The following is a 22,005-nucleotide window of genomic DNA, read 5'->3' as shown; positions in this document are numbered from 1 at the left end:
TCAAATGTAACTCATGATCTTTTTGTTGGAGATCTTAAAATCTACATTGGAAATATTTATAATAAAGGAGGGGAATGGATTTAATAACAACATTTGCGATTTATAAAGAAATTGACTTTGGCTGACAAAAATGTTCATACTTATAGTTGAACTTGGGAAAATGCTTTTCAACCGAAAGACATTATGATCAATAATTTCACAATGTTCTCTTCCTCTCCAAATACGTAGTTATTTATGACTCTGTCTCATACAAATTGCTCTGAACACTGATGGTTATCTGAACCTCTTGCTGCAAGACAACATACTACAAAGCGTTTGTTGTACCGGTATTCTGGTATCGACACTTTGGACACTATACTGGATTACATCTTGTTACATTTCAGTATTATACTGTCGCCAGTCAATGAGCAAGTGATAGCTGTAACATTACACTTGAAAAAGAATAAGAAGTAATCAAGAACAGAAAATGCCAATTATGTCACATATCTGAGGAAGATATTACTTGAGTGATCAACAGCAGTTACAAAATGTCATTAAGGCACTGCTTAATCTATTTCTAGCGATGAAACTATAGCTACGTATCAGTAAAAGGAAAATTATTACATACGTGTTAACTATTCCGTCGAATACTATCAACAATCTTGACTGATTTAATTATTTGACTCAGAAAAAAGCTATGATCATTTGTGACGATCAACAGCCTAGAAGATGTAAATATGTGTCGAAGTGTGACGATATTTAAATACCAACGATAATAGTGTTCTTTTAGAAACCAACCTGTTTTAAAATCAGCAATACCTACGCAAAATATAAAATGTTGTACAGAGAATGACGAAAAGAATAAAGTCATCTTTTCTTTTTAAAAAAATCATTTCCTTACAACTTTGTCATCGAGAAGATGGCCGGTCAATACAAACTCTAAAACTCCAATCAGGATATAACAATGAAATACCTAATACACAAAATGAATAGCAATACAGGTAAAAAAAAATTCTCTTAAATGCGTCTACAATGCTGACTCTGCAGCTGTCACTTATGTGGCATGATATGGTGGCCAAAACATTATGTAATGTAATCTATGAAAAAGATAGTAAAGAACGTAAAAAATACAAAATAATTACAGTGACATGGAAAGCTTACTCACTCATAGTATGAAACCATAATTGTGGAATGTTTCGGGATGTAAGAACAGTTGTGGAATGTAAGAACAGTTATAATAGTCTAGAATAGAGAAAGGAATGCGAGCACATTAGTGGAAATTTGTCGTCTGTCAGTCGACAATGTTAAAGATAAGTGGAAAACAATGTCTGTCCCAAAACAAATGAGAAACCCGCAAATTCTCCGCTTACGGTATATATTTAGATTTATATCGAAAATCATTGAGGAATTCGGAAAAGTAACTGACTGCCCCAGTACTAATCTTCAAAAGCTAGGTTTCACAAAACTAGAAACTATACCAGTAATTAGAAAACTACAGTTACAAGACATGAAAGGAACTGTAGACATTCCAGAATTTCAAGCATATACTGTGTGCATGCAAGCATGAGGCAATGAATTGTAACTTTTCTCCTATCTACATCAGGTCAGGTATAGAGGCATGCGTCGTTTCAGCTCGTTTCTGCATCCATTGTTTGTCGATATCCCCTCAAGTCGTCTAGCGTTACCCTCCGAGCAGTCTCCCAATCAGTTCCAAATCTCCACGAAATACTTCCTCATCCGCCGTGACCATGAGACATGTGATCAACCAACACGTGCTGTCACCCCAGAACACAATACGCAAGATCCAACTCGGAAAGTAGAGCAACATGACCAAACAGTGTGAACTGACGCTACCGAATTATACAAGGGGACATATCCCAGTTTCTGAGTATAGTTATTGGCTGGATACGAAATCCCACCAATTTTAGTCCATAATTTTGCAAAGCGTTTTAGTACCAAAGGAGTTCAGGCAGCCCCTAAGGGCTCCGGACAGTATCCATGACCCGAACTTTTATCTTCTTGCTCAGATATCGGTAGTGCTAAACATCTTTGTCCAGTGAGTTCACAACTACATCAGCACTCCCAAGTCTTTTTAGGACTTCGAACTCGCAGCTAATACTGCTATGAACCATGCTGTTGAGATAAGTGAAGTGGTCAACAACTTCAACATTCTCAATTGCAACGGAGGCAGACGAGATGGAATCCCTCAAGAAGCCAACGAAAGATTGGACTTTTATCTTGACCCAAGAAATTTTAAGGCCAAGTGGTTCAGCTTCCTCACTTAGTGAAAGAAGGTCACTCCTCAAGATATCCAGAAACTCAGCAAGAATAACAGCATCATCATCAAAATCCAGATCAGTAATCCTGATTTCACCAACTTGACTGAGCCAACATCCGGTCAAGTATCCTGTCCTTGCGGGCATTGAACAGAGTGGGAGCCAAAACATAACTCTGACGGACCCCAGAGCTACCTAGATAAAGTTAAATGTTAAGCCCCAATACTAAGTGTGCTCACTGCTCCAGTGTACAAAGACATCAGCCTAACCAGTCAGGGGTGCAAAACCTTGCAGCTCTAATCGTCCCGAGCACATCCCTACCCATCAAGCCTTGCCCCTTCAAAAACCCTTTTTGCGCTTGATGAGTACATGGAGAGTCGGTAGTTGACCTCTTTGGCGTGACCTCTGACTGCTCCAGCCGCTGAGAAGTAAGCAGATGATTTCGCACTGTGTTTAGAGGAGCAGCCCTTGCAATGACCTTACCGGGCATTGGGAGGAGTGCCCGTCTATTGAGCGAAATCATTTCTTCATTTTCACATTATTCTTTACGTTGTTTGCAGATACTATGAGAAAGTGTTCTTTCTGCTTCCTTGGAGATTTCAAAAATTATTTCCCCACCGATTGTCTTATATTTCTCTTCATTAGTGGTTGCATTACTATTGGGTTGGGGCATAATTATTGTGGCTTTTATTCAACAAATTTTATTCAACAAAAACTATAACAACATGTAACAAAGACATCTTTAAATGATTATTCCGGAGCATATTCACCATCTACTTCAATTACTGCTGCCCATTTGCTTGGCAGACGGTCAGACCGTCATTTAAAGATGTTTTTGTTAAATATTGTTATTATTTTTGTTGAATAAAATTTGTTGAAAAAAAACCCCGCAATAATTATGCACCAACCCAATAGCTATACCTCCATTCTAAATTTGGATAGAGATATTCTTTCTAGAAGTTGCTTTTATTGCTTTGATTCGTCTTTCCTTGTTCTTATCTGGAATGTTCTCAGAAGATTTATCGATGTCGAATTAATTCATCTTTCGTGTGTGTCAACTTTATTGTTTGTTATTATCATTTTCTGGAAATCAAATTTGCATAAATGAACTTTCTTCTTCCAGATGTTCGAAATATTTGTGTATTTTGCTGAAGCGTTTGATTCATAAATACGGTTTTTAGAGTTTTGCTTAGTTGATACAAATTCTAAAATTCTAACTGCCCGAAATTTGTTCTTTCATTTTCATTTAGCAAAACAACATATCATACCATCTTTATTGGCTATTATCAAGTTCCCAATTAATTCCCTTCAATTCTTTTAAGATATAGCATAACTACAGTTTGCTACCGCCCACGAATTTATTTTCTAAGAATATTAGACATTTACACATTTTTTAATGAAATGTTTCAGTGGTACATTTTTCCAAAGTGTAGTTGACAAATCTGCTGATAAAAGATGCCAATGCTTTTGTTTTTTTTTTATTTTTTTCCTCAGAAAGAGAAAAAATAAATAGATTATGCAAATATGTGTATGTGTGGGTGTATACATTTTAAATTAGAGTCAATGTTTTAGAGCAAGTTTTATAGCAACAACAGACTATAAAAATTTATTGATGGGAATGCTCACTACTGAGAGTATTGTCAAGTGCTTCGTAAAACAAGTGTTGGATCTTTTCGGTTTGAACGGCAGTTTTTTCTGGCGGTGTCATATGAAATTGTTACCCATAATTATGACCCTAGTATCGGTCTATTCCATTTCAATCTGTTTTAGGGTTAGTTAGGGTTAGGGTTAGGGTTATGGTTAGTTAGGGTTAGTTAGGGGTGAGGGGAAGGGTATCTTTTTTACTTCACAAATGTAAATAAACCCAATCTGTTTATTAAACGAGGGACATATTCATACGGACAGAATGTTTTTACATCAATGGACGTCAGTGATTGGTTGAAATTGCAGAAATTGAAGAAAAAAAACAACAAATATCTTACAAACTATAGAATTTTCTCAATAAAGCCAAGAGAAAAAGATGTTTTATAAACACATTCTACCAGTATACGAAGTTTAAAATTTTTTAGTTACCTAGAAATTATGTTAAAAACTGCCATTCAAACCGAAAAGATCCCAAGCGCTTTGTACAAAAAAAAAAAACAAGCTTGACAGTTTATTCAACAGATTGGTTAAATATGTTTTCCGGAGACACTTAAAAGTTCCAGCCACACGAATTTTACGATATATATTAGTAATAGTTGTGTGTGTGCGCGCGCGCGTGTGTGTCTGTGTGCGTGTGTGTTTGTGTATTTGTATGTGTCTAAGTATATTTCTGTCTTTACGTTTGACATCATTTTCAAAAGTGGTCTCTGCTTATGTCCCATAACCTAGCCTTGTGATAAATATAAATCACTAAAATAAGTACAATATTTAAAAATATACTCTAGGACCTGATTGCGCTTCCTTATTCAAGGCATGCTTCCTCGGTGCACCTCTTTTAAGTTACTAACTGATTTATCTTCTACTCTAAAGTTCACTATGACTATTACTTTGCTAAAGTTAACAGATGTTTCTCTGATTTTCCCTTTAGCGAAACTCGCTACCTGTTGTTGATGACTCTCGTTGTCAAAAACATAGAATCGAGAAAATACTGATGACGATGTGAAAAGACAGTGCACATGTAACTCGATTACAAACCACATGATTCCGGGTTCAGTCCCACTGCGTGGCACTTTGGGCAAGTGTCTTCTACTATAACCTCGGGCCGACCAAAGCATTGTGAGTGGATTTGGTAGACGGAAACTGAAAGAAGCCCGTCGTATATATGTATATATATGTGTGTATGTTTGTCTGTTGTGTTTGTCCTCCCAACATCGCTTGTATGTTTACCGATGCTGGTGTGTTTACGTCTCCGTAACTTAGCGGTTCGGCAAAAGAGACCGATAGAATAAATACTAGGCTTACAAAGAATAAGTCCGGGGGTCACTTTGCTCGACTAAAGGCGGTGCTCCAGCATGGCCATAGTCAAATGACTGAAACAAGTAAATGAGTAAATGAGTAATACACATCACTTCATAAAACAGACACACATACACACACACACTCACAAATATACACAGGTAAGCGTACGCACACGTGCGTACGAGCAAGCACATACGTACACTTGCAGGATACACGTACAAGTATTAAGGTTTAAAACCCCACGCTCATACCCTTGTTAACACACTCTCACATGGAAGCACTCCGTCGGTTACGACGACGAGGGTTCCGGTTGATCCGATCAACGGAACAGCCTGCTGGTGAAATTAGCGTGTAAGTGGCTGAGCACTCCACAGACACGTGTACCCTTAACGTAGTTCTCTAACGTAGTTCTCTAACGTAGTTCTCTAACGTAGTTCTCTAACGTAGTTCTCTAACGTAGTTCTCGGGGATATTCAGCGTGACACAGAGAGTGACAAGGCCGGCCCTTTGAAATACAGGTACAACAGAAACAAGAAATAAGAGTGAGAGAAAGTTGTGGTGAAAGAGTACAGCAGGGATCACCACCATCCCTGCCGGAGCCTCGTGGAGCTTTAGGTATTTTCGCTCAATAAACACTCACAACGCCCGGTCTGGGAATCGAAACCGCGAGTCCGCTGCCCTAACCACTGGGCCATTGCGCCTCCACACACTCTCACATATATATATATATATATATATATATATATATATATATATATATATATATATATATATATATATATATATATATATATATATATATATATACACATGCAATAATAACTAGCAGTATTCGTGAAAATTCCACGGTTATTTTGAAAACTGAAAGATGACTTGAAGTCTGTAGAGAACCATGAAATGTATTTCTTTCGAAATTGTGTTTGACTCGAAGCATTTGGTTCTTTTTGATTGTGGAAATTCCACATAGGTATGTAAAACGATCTTTATTTTACACTTATCACCTCTTCTACCTTGCGAGTTGGTCATTCATTATTTTTCACTTTACGTCAGTAAGTAAACAATCTTAACTCTTGAATGACATCCAAGACATATTCTGTCTGTAATATTATTCAACTATTGCGAGACTACGTTGGTAAAGCTTCAACAAATCTTGATACGCTGTATCACACATTTACGTATTTTCATATCAGAGAAAAGTTCATATGGCTTAGTGAACGAAGTATTGCAACAGCCTCATTGAGCTGTCGATTCTAAAGCAATAATAATGATATCAGAATAACAAAGGTGTAGCCATGGCTGTATGATCAAAAGTTCGCTTCGTGATCATGCACCTCCGGGTTGATCAATGTAGATATGGGCATAAGTGTACGTTTAGATTTCTGTTGCTTAAAAATAATTACGAAGGTTGATACGTTCGAACAACCTATTGAAGTGGGTGTCCGAGAATGGTCGCAATAGCCAGCTGTTTTCTTTGTTTCATAGTGCTCAACCAATGTCTTTATACTCTTTACTCTTACTTGTTTCAGTCATTTGACTGCGGCCATGCTGGAGCACCGCCTTTTAATCGAGCATCTCGGCCCCGGGACTTATTCTTTTGTAAGCCCAGTACTTATTCTATCGGTCTCTTTTACCGAACCGCTAAGTGACGGGGACATAAACACACCAGCATCGGTTGTCAAGCAATGCTAGGGGGACAAACACAGACACACAAACACATACACGCATATATATATATACATATATACGACGGGCTTCTTTCAGTTTCCGTCTACCAAATCCACTCACAAGGCTTTAGTCAGCCTGAGGCTATAGTAGAAGACACTTGCCCAAGGTGCCATGCAGTGGGACTGAACCCGGAACCATGTGGTTGGTAAACAAGCTACTTACCACACAACCACTCCTGCGCCTATGTTCATAATTTCTTATGATCGAATGAGTTATCTCCTTTTACTCATTAGTAAATCTAATCAATAAATATATCATACGCTATATGTGAACAATATATATTTAATATACTACATGCATTTGTATTTACACTTATTTCACTATTACTTATTCTGCTTCATATATTTCGTTATATTTCACTATTAACTTATTCACTGCATGCATGTATTTCTCGATTTAATCAGGACAAAATTAAAATTTAAAAAATATTTTGGAGTTAGGGTTATAAAAAAAAAAGGATATAATTTGAAATTGTTGTTTGTAGCTGAATTAAGCTATCAACAAGGCATATTCCCGGGTAATAGTTTATCTGTAGTGTTGTTTGGGCTGGCACTGAACCCCTTGTTAGCCCTGTTAGCAAAATGCCGAGACATGCTGGGATATGCTGAAAAGAATAAAATTAAATATCACCCACACATTTCTTGTAGATGACCTAAAGTTATATTCTGGTAACATGAACAACATCAAGAGACAATTAGAACTAGTCACAAAATTTTCACGGGACATTGGGATGTAGTTTGGTCAAGATAGATGCGCATACATGATAATCAATTGAGGAAGGACTGTCGACCAGAATGTGTATATAATCAATTGAGGAAGGAATGTCGATAAGAATGTGCATATGTTGACGTTGTGACTTAAGCCAGGTAACAAAAGAGTATTTCTGTAGACCCTAGAAAATACAGAACTCAGAGCTGTATGCATTTAACAAGACCTTGTCTCACAATGCCTTTGCAGTACCAGTGCTAGTACCAACATTTGGTATATTGACCTGGACACTTGATGAGATCTGCAGTCTGGGCATCAAAACCAGAAAGATATTAACCTCCACTAGCAACTTTCACAACGGCGACACCGATAGGATTTATGTGAGATGAAGAAATGATCTTTGAGGTATACAGTCAGTTCAAACAGCATTTGAATGTCACATTGCAGCAATCAAACAACTCCTACTGAACAATAAGGAAAGAAACGAGTACTTAAATGCGTACTCAAAAGTGAGAGCAAAAGAGAACTGCTGAGAAGGTACTCTGAGAATACAACAGTCTCATACAACCCTAAGGAGACTGGGGCTAGCCTACCTAACAAAAGCTTGGGAGAGAAGCACGCATCATACCAAAAAGCAATGTATGGGCCCATGCCCCGCAACTTAAAGGATAACAGCAACATTGATAGGAAGAGCAGCCTCTCCTGAACCTGTGATAGATATATTACATCCCACACAGGAATAAGACGTAGCTATTAAATACCTATTTCTTTACTACCCACAAGGGGCTAAACACAGAAAGGACAAACAAGGACAGACAGACGGATTAAGTCGATTATATCGACCCCAGTGCGTAACTGGTACTTATTTAATCGACCCCGAAAGGATGAAAGGCAAAGTGGACCTCGGCGGAATTTGAACTCAGAACGTAGCGGCAGACGAAATACCTTTAAGCATTTCGCCCGGCGTGCTTAACGTTTCTGCCAGCTCCTGATTAACGAGAGAGACAAAGATACCACTCAACCTCTACGTTATAATAGAATATCGGCTATGCTGTGTGGAAGATGTAACCCTCATCATCAGCACCTGCCACAAAATTTCAATGCGATACTACCTGCCCTTAAATAGTTGTTATAAACCTTTTAAAATCCATGCTTGTGTGTGTGTGTGTGTGTGTGTGTGTGCGAGCATGTATGTAGGTGTGTGTGTGTGTGTGAGTGTATGTCTGTGTGTTTGTGTGTGTACGAGTATGTATGTAGGTGTGTGTGTGTGTGTGAGTGTCTGTCTGTGTGTTTGTGTGTGTGCGAGTATGTATGTATGTATGTATGTGTGTGTGTGTGTGTGTGAGTGTGTCTGTCTGTGTGTTTGTGTGTGTGCGTGCGTGTGTGCGAGCATGTATGTAGGTGTGTGTGTGTTTGTGTGTGTGTGTGAGTGAGTGTATTCGTATATATACGCGTATATTGTGTTATATATACATGATACTTCGACGTACATGAGTAACTCGATTTTTCTCGGCGTCCTGAACGTTAAAATACCCAGATTCTAATGAATCCTACAAATGATTATTTGTGTGTGAATGTGTCTCATACATACATACATACATACATACATACATAAATACATACATACATACATACATAAATACATACATACATACATTCAGTTTTACATTTAGTATTCGTTTTTACTTTGTTGTCTATCTATATGTATATGTGTGTGTGTGTGTGTGTGCGCGCGCGCGCGCGCGTGTGTGTGTGTGCACATGTCCACAAAATCACACAGATAACACGAGTAAAATTATGAGGTAAAGAGGTGACAAAAAGATAAATACACAGAATCTAATGGGCGAATGCACCAACCTGAAACGCATAGAATTATAAAGCATGAAAAACGAAACAAAAAAAACAAAAAAACAAACAAAATCCGAAAAGAAAACCAATTCGGGATGGTCACTATGAAGACAGATACGTCAAGTGAAGAAACAGCAAAGAGCCTGAGGTTTTGAGTGATTCTTTTGTTGCAAGATTCTTGTTATGAAACTGTGTATTGAAACAGATGCCGTTATATTTCGGAGTGGTCATTATTGTTTTCTTTTGCCAAATAAACACACACTATATACTCGTTCTTCACTCGTTTATCACTATTCTTATTTTATCTTATGTCCATTATCCAGAAATTCAAATTGAATAACAACATATACGCCCAAGAGGAAGGTGCAGCCATCGGTGTCAGTATCGCTGGCGATGTGGCTAACCTATTTATGGTATGGTGGGATAGGAGACTCAAAGACTGATTAACAGAAAACTCCATCATCTTAACCATGTTCTCCCGCTATGTGGATGATATCAACATAGTGACCAAAGCATCCCCCACAAGATAATATCGATGCCAAACCCATGGCATCTAAATACTTTGTCCACAAGAACGCAGCTATTGCAGACAACGCCAAGTTCATTATTCTAATAGTGGACTTGGTGAGAGTGATAAGGAATGTGTCCCGCATGTGCGACCCTGTAGAATTGGGAAGACACATACAACACTTCATCCACTGCATATGATTATCTGGCTACAACCAAAGAAACAGGATTAGCGTTTACAAAGGAGCCAGGGCTAGGCACAAGGCTATCATAGTGATGCAAATGGGATCTGCCTGCTATACAGGAGTAAATCCTGAAACAACACGAAAAAGATCATGAAAAAGATACATAAGGTCAACTCAGGCTATGACAACAAAAAATACCAGAGTGTCGTGTTCGTTGATGCTCCCCACCGGCGGCGAACTAGCATACGTTTTTAGAAAAGCATTGCATAAGGTAAATCTACGGATTAAAGTAGTAGAAAGGGCTGGAACCCCCATAAAATCCCTGATCAGTAAAGTATATCTCTTCGATAGGTCCCCATGTACGGAGAACAGTTGTATAATATGAACCCACTTGTTAACTGCAAGATTAGAAACATAGTTTATAGCTTACGGTGTACTGAAGGGCGGTGCAGAAACAAGACAACTTACATAGGGGAGACGGCACGTAATATAGAGCAGGGAATAGGTGAACACTGGCGGGGGGTTCAAAGAGAAGAAAAGCTCATCAGTGCTCTACCAACATGCTCAGGTAGAACATAGAGGTTCGGTTGAACATATAGAACTGACACGACACTTAGATTACAGAAGCCACACACATAGTAATAGACAGACCAAGCCTCAATAGAAAACACGAATGGAACAATAACAAACCACGCAACACGACAACTAAAGCGGAAGGGAAAAAACAGATACAAACGGTGTAAAACACACAAAAATAACAAACATGCACATACTTATAATAACTATAAGAAATAGAGATACATAAGCAAAGAAAAAAATAAAATAAAGAAACTTCTATAAAGGGTACGGATACAAACAACATAGTAAGCAAGCCCATATACACGCACAAACACACATTCAGTAACTTTACTAACAGCCGCAACAACAACACGAACACCAACAGCCACGATGGCAGCAGCGTGAATGAACACACAGACACAGAGGGATACAAGAACAATATCGAAAGTAAGGGTCAAGCAGACATGCGAAACACATAAACATGCGTACCCACGCACGCACACACATGTACACATACACACATAGTTATTACAGACGCAGCCGCATGCGCGGATAAGGAAACACACCATAGAAGGACAGAATGGACTAAGCGGAGCAGGAGGGCACACGTGGGTGGAAAGGGTCGCTGAAGAGGTCACATAAGTGTGACGAAAGCTTTCCGGACAATGGACATTAAATAAAATAGGAATAGTAATAAATGTGTGAAGAACTAATATATATAGTGTGTGTGTTTATTTGGCAAAAGAAAAAGAATGGTTATTCCGAAATATTATATATATATGTCTACTAGAGTAAACAGATAGATGTGAAACAAGATGAGAAAAATAGTATTCGAAAACCGGAAGTAGGGCAATATGCTTTATTATTAAAGCGACAAAAACATTACAAAAAACTGCTTCTCAAATTTTCACGTTCCCGTTCGTCGGACAGTTTTCATTGAAAATATATATGTATGTATGTATGTATGTATGTATGTATGTATGTATATGTATGTATGTATGTATGTATGTATGTATGTATGTATGTATGCATGTATGTATGTATGTATGTATGTATGCATGTATGCATGCATGCATGTATGTATGCATGTATGTATGCATGTATGTATGCATGTATGCATGCATGCATGTATGCATGTATGTATGTATGCATGTATGTATGTATGCATGTATGTATGTATGTATGTATGTATTATGTATGTATGCATGCATGCATGTATGTATGTATGTATGTATGTATGTATGTATGTATGTATGTATGTATGTATGTATGTATGTAAGTTTGAAAAGTAGTACACGAGTTGATATGTTTAAGGAAAATAAGACAAGGTGGAAAATGCTAAAATAATTTTATCATGAAATGCATTTTGTAACGGTTAGTACCGGTTTCACTCTTTTCGACTTTTTCAACTAAGAGTAAGACAAAAGTGGCTATTAATTAAGAAAACAATTAAATTGAAGACAAAATTAAAGGAAATGATTTGTAAATATTTCCATATTCCTCAAATAAGTAAGACATTTCCCCTTTTTATCTCTCTCTCTCTCTTTCTCTCCCTCTCTCTCTACACGTGTAGAAATACATACATAAATCATGAAAGTTTAATCAAAGATCTTAATGACTTTTGTTTTCCATATAAAAAAAAAAGAAATACCGAAAATAAAGTTTAGGAAAGACGTTCTAGTAGTAGTAGTAGTAGTAACAATGTCGACAACAACTACAACCGTAACAAGTAGTAGTAGTAGTAGTAGTAGTAGTAGTAGTTAGTAGTAGTAGTAGTAGTAGTAGTAGTAGTTAGTAGGTAGTAGTAGTAGTAGTAATAGTAGTAGTAGTAGTAGTAGTAGTAGTAGTAGTAGTAGTAGTAGTAGTAACAATGTCGACAATTACAACCGTAACAAGTAGTAGTAGTAGTAGTAGTAGTAGTAGTAGTAGTAGTAGTAGTAATAGTAGTAGTAGTTAGTAGTCTTTTCTATAATAGGCAGAAGGCCTGAAATGTTTTGGTGGGGGTGGATAGTTGATTACATTGACCTCAGTACTTGACTGGTACTTCATTTATCGACCCAAAAAAGGATGAAAGACAAACTCGATCTTGGCGGATTTTTGGACTCAGAACATAAAGACAGACGAAATACCGCTGAGCATTCTGCCCGGCGTGCTAACGATTCTGCCAGCTCGCCGCCTCAATAATAACAACAACAGTTGCAAAATTTGGCCCAATAATAATAATAATAATAACAACAACAACAACAACGATAATAATAATAATAATAATAATAATAATAATAATAATAATAATAATAATAATGATAATGATGATAATAATAATAATGATAATGATAATAATAATAATAATAATAATAATAATAATAATAAAATAATAATAATGATAATAATAATGATAATAATAATAATAATAATAATAATAATAATAATAATAATAATAATAATAATAAAAATAATAATAAAAATAATAGTAATAATAATAATGATAATAATAATAATAAAAATAATAATAAAAATGATAGTAATAATAATAATGATAATAATAATGATAATAATGATAATGATAATAATAATAATAATAATAATAATAATAATAATAATAATAATAATAATAATAATGATAATAATAATAACAATGTCGGCGACAACTACAACCGTAATTGTAGATGTAGTAATGTTACTATTTTACGTAGACGGAAGAGAAACGGAAAACAGCAATAGATGTGTTGACGTTTTCTCTATACAATTGTGTATATGTGGTTGTATGCATGTCAGCATACATATGCATACACGCATATAAATTGTGTGTATGTGCATATGTGTACAACTGTGAATTTATAGATAGATAGATAGATAGATAGATAGATAGATAGATAGATAGATAGATAGATAGATAGACAGACAGACAGACAGACAGACAGATAGATAGATAGATAGATAGATAGATAGATAGATAGATAGATAGATAGATAGATAGATATAGATATAGATATATATAGGTAGGTGTTTTCTTTAGCATGTATCACACACACACACACATATATATACGCACACACGCGCAAGTGTGTACGAGTGTATGTACGTGTATGTGCATATGATTAAGAATTACAGCTACTGCTACAATAACGCATTCATAGCTGTGTCCAAAATCCCTGCAAGACTAACATCTCACCGATGCACCGGTTCCCATCCACAACATCAATGTTACTAATATTACGAAACGTTTTTTTCTGGGGGTTTTTTTTATGTATACCTCTTACTCAATATTTATATCTTTCACTGTTTTATTTCGACTCTTTTCTTTGCGTTTCTTTTTATTTACATTGTTTAGAATCCGTCCGATAGTTGTTCATTCGACCAGCTGAATCCATCTGTCATTCTGCTACGATACCGTGTAAACAGCTTTGCCGGCCTGTAAAGCATGGCCAATCAGTGCAATAGTTTCTCTACTTTCGCTTTCGGCGTTAATTTCACTATTCATTATGGCATTATTATTTTTATTTATCCTTGTATCGTGTTGTAACATTCCTTACCTGTGCAACTTATACAGAAAAGAAAAAGAAATACACAGAAAGGGCAGACAAAGTTTTTACATAATTGAATAACAAACACAAAGATTGGCATGAAATAAATAAACTGATATAAGAGCAGTAGATGCGTTTATAGACATGTTTATAATTGAAGAAAAAACAAGACTAGCAACATGTAGTGTTCGTCTCACAAAGACAGAAATTTAGAAAATATATATTCTTCAAAGACACTTGCAACGTCCTGTAAGCCAAATTTCGTTCAATTCTGCTTCTCTCCATCCTCTTTCTTTCTCGCTCTCTCACTCCCTGTTCGTAAGTCTTCATACATGTATATGTATGTCTGTGTGTGTATACACTCATGCTTCTCTCTCTCTCTCTCTCTCTCTCTCTCTCTCTCTCTCTCTCTCTCTCTCTCTCTCTCTCTTCTCTCTCTTTCCTTTCAATTTTATTCTCGTTCTCTAAGCTTCTTACGACTTTACGTTGCTTTATCTCTGTTCTATTCCACATCTCATCCAAAATCTCTGGCTCTCCTTTTTTTTATTTTCATTTTCTGTATTTCAGATCCTTTCTCTCTAGACGAATTCTCTTTTCTTTTATATATCGTCTTACATATTCTTCCCTCTTCGATGAATATTTCCGCTATATTACTACTGCTGCTTCTACTGTTACTACTGCTATTACGTCCACAACCACTATAGCAACTGTTCTTATAATCGCAAGGCATTGCCATTATAATTGTTCTGGCCTTGTGCCGAAATTTGAAGCTATTATTATAATTGTTGTTGTTGATGATGATGATGATGATGTTGTTGTTTGTTGCAGTAGTAGTAGTAGTATTAGTAGTAGTAGAAGCAACACCAGTAGCGCGTGTTATGAATCCCCTTCCCCCAAGAAAGTAAGAAATGATACCCGAAAATGGAATGATAACAAGGCCAGCAGTTTTGATGGGAGGGGGCTTAGTCGATAACATCGACCCCAGTGTTTAACTGGTACTTCATTTTTATCGACCTCGTCGGGTTTTATCGACCTCGATGAGTGTTTGAACTCAGAATGTAGAAAGTCGGAAGAAATACCGCAAAGCATTTTGAGCGACGCTCCAACGACTCTTCAAAACAATAATAATAGTGCTGGCCAATGAAATAAAAGATATAAAAAAGTATAAATTTAAATAATGACAATAATAACGAGAAAACAAAATTAATCAAAAGACATGGTTGCCTGAGAACACTTACCTCCGTTTCTCTTTATTTTCTATCCCGGGCATTTTTAAAGTTCCTTGATTTGTAATGAATATTTTGTGTATAGAAAAGCGTGTACCGTGGTATTCCGTTAAAGATACTAAGAGACGGTGTAACACCAGAAATTTAGACTGCGTGAAATTAATTCCGCCAGTGTAAGAGAAATAAATGAGGTAAGAGGGAGAGAGAGAGAGTGAAAGGCTAATTGAAAGCGCAAGAGAGAAGGAAAAGAGGCGATAGTGAAAGTAACGAAAGGAGGCAGATAAAGAGAGGAGAGAAACATGAAAAAAAAAACGTTTATAGCGAGACAGATGAGTGGAGACAAAAGAGGAAAGACTAAAGTAAGATACAAAATAAACAGAGTCGGTACTTGTATGTGTGTGCGCGCACGCGCGCGTGTATACGTACATGAATACGTATATGTATAGATAGATTGATTGACAGACACATTTTAATGCATATATACATACACACGCACGCACGTACACACAGACACAAGCGTACATACACGCATATATGTATGACTATATATACATATACGTATATGTATGTATGCATACACACACACACACACACACACACACACACACACATATATATATATATATATATGTGTGTGTATATATACATACATACATATTTATATACATATATATATATGTATGTATATATACATACATACATATATATGTATATATACATATATATATATATATATATATATATATATATATATATACATATATATATATGTATATATACATACATATATATATATATATATATATATATATATATATACATATATATATATGTATATATACATACATACATATACATATATACATATATATACATATATATATATATATATATATATATATATATATATATATATATATATATATATATATATATATATATATATATATATATATATATATATATATACATATATATATATATTGAGGTGGACGGATGGATAGATAAGCAGTCGGACATATCGACACAGACAAGCTGAGGGGAAAAAAGAGGAAACGAGAGAAGGGAGTGAGAGAAGTATTTAGTCAAAAGGGAACAAAAATGACCGGGAATGAAACAGCGAGAGAGGTGGGGGGAGGGGTGCAAAAGAAAAGCCATTGGAGAATGAAAATGATATAGAAATTAAGAGAAAGGATAAATGAAGGAAGAGAATGAAGCAGTAAATCAAAGATAAGTAAGCAGAGTAAAGTTTGGTTAAAAAGAGTTTAAAATAATGTGAATGAGGAGGGAAAGAAGGAGAGAGAGAAGGCTATGTCCGTTGTCACCTACTGCTACTTGAGGGGAGATGAGACCTGAGTAAAAAGGCTTTGTCATGTGTGTGGGGGGGTGTAAATGAAGGAATGCATGTTTGAATATGCATAAGGTGGACTCTCTTCGGCATAGCTGCACAGTATTGGACTTAAGAAGGGAGCTTTTGAATGTTATTAGAGTGAGCATGTTTTGTACAGAGCCAGCCCCATTCTCACATCCTTCACACTTGTGGTGCACTGGTACAAGCGCCCCGAGACCGACAGTTACCAGGGTGCAGAATTTGTATGGAATTACCAGCTCTTTGATGAGCAGCTAAAGAGTTGGAAAACCTCATTTGCCCTGGATCTGTTGTGGTGTCTGTGGGGTGCCCCCTTTTCCCGAGGCAATCCCGAAGCATACAAATTTACTCATGGCAGGGGCCCTAACAGAGTTACCACATCAGACCTACACAAATCAACATTGGTTGTCAAGCACTGGTGGGGGACAAACAGAACACACACAAAGTTACACAAGCATAGACTCATATTCACACACACATACACACACACACACATATATATATATATTTATATACGCATACATACACACATATATGTGTGTCTGTGTGCATGTACACATGTATGTATGGATGTATGGATGTATGTGTGTGTGTGTGTGTGTGTATTTGTATATATACGACGGGCTTCAGTTTCCGTCAGCCAAATCTTCTCACAAGGCTTTGCTTGGTTTTGAGGTATAGTAGAAGACACCTGTCCAAGGTGTCACGCAGTGGGACTGAACGTAGAATGTTTCCGAAAAGCAATCTTCGTACCACTTCAGCCACGCCTGCGCCTATATGTATATATGTGTGTCTGTATATATGTATGTACATATGTCTGTATATATGTAAGTATGCAAAGGCAGGATGCACAAGCATCCAGACATTCATCATATCTACACAGATGCGTTGGGCAGGCGATGTTGTGCACATGATGGATAATAGGATTCCAAAGCAGTTGTTCTATAATGAAATGTACATTGGAAAGTGTCCTCAATATAAACCAAAAGCAAAATATACAAAGTGAGGGATATTTGCCATCTCAATATGGCTAACCACTAAGGGTGGGTGTTACTGTAGCTTGTAGCCCCAGGAGAACATCGTCTCCAGCTGGCTTTAGGCACACTTTCTGTGCCCAAAGGTATTTGCAAAGGGAGGTCATCTTCCCTCGTCAACCTAAGTGATACGCACGGACTGCAGTTTCTAGGTATTGACCTGTCATCAGCGTACGAAAAACGGTGATTGTCGTACGCTGATGACAGGTCAATACCTAGAAACTGCAGTCCGTGCGTATCACTTAGGTTGACGAGGAAAGGATGACCTCCCTTTGCAAATACCCCTCACATTGTCGTGCAGTTACTGTTTATACCTCGTTCAGAGATTTATTAAAATATATAAAGTCTGCACAAAAGCGTTCTCAGCACAAACCAAAAGCAAAATATACGAAGACTGCACAAAAGGCGGCCTGAAGAATCTGCAAATCAATGTAAAGAACTGGGAAGAATAAGCTCTGGACGAAGTGTGTAAGGGAAGGTTGTTAAATAGTTGTAGGTCACCATGAGCACGAAGCCTAAAGAGCTGGCTTCAGAGAACCTCAACGGGAACATGAAATGCTGGAGGGGGGAGACTTGTGGTTGCGTACTCCTTTCCTAGACTGGGTAGGTCAACCATCTGAAGTCCCATGAAAGAGCAACTGGTGGTTCGATATGCATAGTGTGTGAAAGGGCTTGCAAATCGATTTCGGTTCTTGAAAGACATATGAGGGTTCACAAGAATCATGTCTTCACAAAATGATCTTATCAATCCAGTAATAAGTTACAATTGTCACTAAATATGACTTGGGTATTAGAAACACCTACATACTTACACTGCCAGAAATAAAGCTAAAATGCTATAATGCTGTAGGCAAAGCACATAATTGTATACATATACATTGTCAGGGACTATAATCGCCCGAAATACATATACATACACACATACATGCATGCATGCATACATACATACATACATACATGCATACATACATATATATATATACATGCATGTGTATGGGGGTGTTTGTGTGTGTGTGTGTGTGTGGGGGTTGTTGGCGATTTTTCTTCCCTCTGTCATCCCCTTCTCTTGGACTTTCCTCTGTAACCTTTCTTTCCTCCCCTCAGCGTCTTTTAATACTTTGCATGTACCACGTCCTCGCGTTGTTGTTTTTTACTTGCTGTGTTTTTACTTCGTTTATTTTTTTATTAATTACATATATATATATATATATATAGATAGATAGATAGATAGATAGATAGATAGATAGATAGATAGATAGATAGATAGATAGATAGATAGATAGATAGATAATAACAAAATAATAAATAAAACATGCACATATACATACATATATGTACGTACCTACATCTATATGTATATATACCTGCATATATGGGTACAGGGCACCAAAAAAACGTCGAACACAATGAGAAACGAAAACATAAACACAAAACCAGGGAAATGGACATTTTTCTTAAACAACGAAAAAATAGAGTACAAGACATACAACACAAGGAACATTCCCTTTCTTCAGCCGCCTCTGTTTCATCTACTCCACGTTTCGAAGGTAAAGGCGAGATACGACTTCGTTGAAACAGTCCTTCCCGCAAAAGCAAATTAAATAAAATTTGAGATTTTTTTGCGGAGGGGTAAAAATGGCAACAAAAACAGGACAGTAAAAACAATACAAAATATAAACAGTAAAAGACAGGACAAGGAGAATAACAGTAACACGAACATTGAGGACTGTTAAGCCAGAACGAATGGAAAAATATTTTGAACGCTTTGAGGACGGCGAGAGAGACAGGGAAAGCCGTCCACTCTACACACATACACACACACACACACATATATATATGTATATATATATGTATATATATATATATATATATATATATATATATATTAGAATATGTAATCTCGTTTAGTGTGTATTCTCTTCTAAAGCAGAGGCCATTAGCAGCAGAGCATTGTTAGTCCATAATTAAGGAATATGTATCCGTCAGCTGCCGCGTTGATCATTCATTCCCACTGTTTGATACTATCACGTGTGTGTGTGTGTGTGTGTGTGTGTGCGTGTGTGTGTGTGTGTGTGTGGTATGCCAAAAAAATTTAGCTGTCTATTTTCTCCGCCTACTCTTCCTGAGAAGGTCATGTGAGTACAGTACTCAGTCACCTCTTCTGTAGGGTGGTATCAGAGACAACTATCATTTGACTTTCCGGTGGGATACTCAAATATAATCAACATAGACTTATGGATATTATCCAACCATCGTGTGCTTGGTCTATTGGTTGACTTGGGTTGCAGAATCCGTCTTCCGATTCTCTTCTGCGACATTCTAATCACATGCCCGTAGAACCGGAGCTGTGATCTCCCAAATCCGGAGAAGTAGCAGCTCGATCTGGCGATGAAGAAATATACATGTTTCGGATGATCCAATGAGTTAAGTCCATTACACACTATAGTTTGAAGGCTCACTCGATCAATTATTTGATCGATCAATAACCTAATTTGAGAAACAGTTATTTCACGATGAATTCTCGTCGGTGCTTTCAAATATCTGTCGAATTTTTTAGAAGACATAATACTAGACATAAATTTCGTCACCTTTTTTATTATCTCTACAGTGAGTTCATACTTGTGAGAGGTAATTCTGTCACCAGATGTTGGCGAAATGAAGTTTGCGTGAGAAGCGATTGGAAATAAAGCCTATTTAATAGGGTTAGTTGAGTGCGATCCAGCATTGCGATCCAGCATTTAGTAGAAAACAGAATGTAATAAAATTACCTTTCTAAATTATTTGACAATTTAAAGTTAGCAATCGTTAAACTACAATTAATATTGTTAAATAGAATTCTATTGACTAAAACATTAAAAAATGATTAAACTAAATTATGTAAAGTGTAACAATTAGAAACTCGTGACTGGAAGGTTGTATTGAGAAATAGTTCGGAAAGGAATGTTGATAACATTGTTGATAACATTATTTAGTGAGTATATCAAAAATGAAGAATTAAAATCATTAAAACATATCGAGTTAATTAATTCAACTTTCGATAATTTGGGAGAAGATTTCTTACAAGATTAAATCGTGGGTGGATTCATAAGAAATAATTTTTAAAACTGAACACCTTCCAGCCTATGGAAAATTCTAGTCCTTATTCTGAGCGTATGAAGCGATCTAGGCTTAACTTTAATGAAACAGGCTAAAGAAACTAATATGTCACATGTGTCTAGTCAGTGTGTAGCGAATAATAATATCTCAATGTCTCATATAAGGAATGGCCTTAAAACTAATACAATAAATGAGAATTCTTATAAATATAGGCCTAATAACTTATGTCATGTAGGAAGTATAGGAAATGTATAATCAATGTTTAAGGGAAATATATATATATAATGTTTACTCTTTACTCTTTTACTTGTTTCAGTCATTTTACTGTGGCCATGCTGGAGCACTACCTTTTAGTCGAGCAAATCGACCCCAGGACTTATTCTTTGTAAGCCTAGTACTTATTCTATCGGTCTCTTTTGCCGAACTGCTAAGTTACGGGCACGTAAACACACCAGCATCGGTTGTCAAGCGATGTTGGGGGGACAAACACAGACACACAAACACACACACGCATATATATATATATATATATATACATATATACGACGGGCTTCTTTCAGTTTCCGTCTACCAAATCCACTCACAAGGCTTTGGTCGGCCCGAGGCTATAGTAGAAGACACTTGCCCAGGGTGCCATGCAGTGGGACTGAACCCGGAACCATGTGGTTGGTGAGCAAGCTACTTACCACACAGCCATTCCTACGCCTATGTTTGATAATAATACCTCGAAATGTCTATTATTTCTTAGGCTATTTCGCTACAAAATTCGAGGCTAGATAAATAATCGCATTACTTCTTTTAAATATTATATAATATAAAAGAAAACCGTTTGTTATTGGCCAAATTCATTTGGACCCTCAGGGTGAATAATGTTAACAACTCTAAATCATGCTACATCATATGTAGCACTCCTCCGTATAATGGTAGTAATTTTTATTGCAATTTATGCCAGAATGTAATAAAATTACTTCTCTAAATAATTTGACAATTTAAAGTTAACTATCGTTAAGTAGAATGCTATTAACTA

At 36.6% G+C, this 22,005-nt stretch overlaps 1 protein-coding gene and 1 long non-coding RNA gene across 2 annotated transcripts; both read right to left on the bottom strand.

Moving 5' to 3' along the window:
- Positions 1–2,018: 2,018 nt before the first annotated feature.
- On the bottom strand, positions 2,019–2,402 carry LOC115219924. The gene has a single exon (XM_029790231.1). The coding sequence runs from the start codon at positions 2,400–2,402 to the stop codon at positions 2,019–2,021; it is 384 nt and encodes a 127-aa protein (XP_029646091.1).
- Positions 2,403–3,550: 1,148 nt separating this feature from the next.
- Positions 3,551–15,794, bottom strand: LOC118766159. The gene is made up of 3 exons (XR_005002069.1): positions 15,492–15,794; positions 5,145–5,146; positions 3,551–3,561 (listed from the first exon to the last, which is right to left on the bottom strand). It is a non-coding gene; the product is annotated as an uncharacterized LOC118766159 (long non-coding RNA).
- Positions 15,795–22,005: the final 6,211 nt, after the last annotated feature.

This window comes from Octopus sinensis, linkage group LG15 (genome assembly GCF_006345805.1).
Source record: "Octopus sinensis linkage group LG15, ASM634580v1, whole genome shotgun sequence".
Lineage (NCBI taxonomy): Eukaryota > Metazoa > Mollusca > Cephalopoda > Octopoda > Octopodidae > Octopus > Octopus sinensis.
Note: the sequence above shows the minus strand (reverse complement) of the source record. Positions and strands in the feature narration are given on the sequence as shown.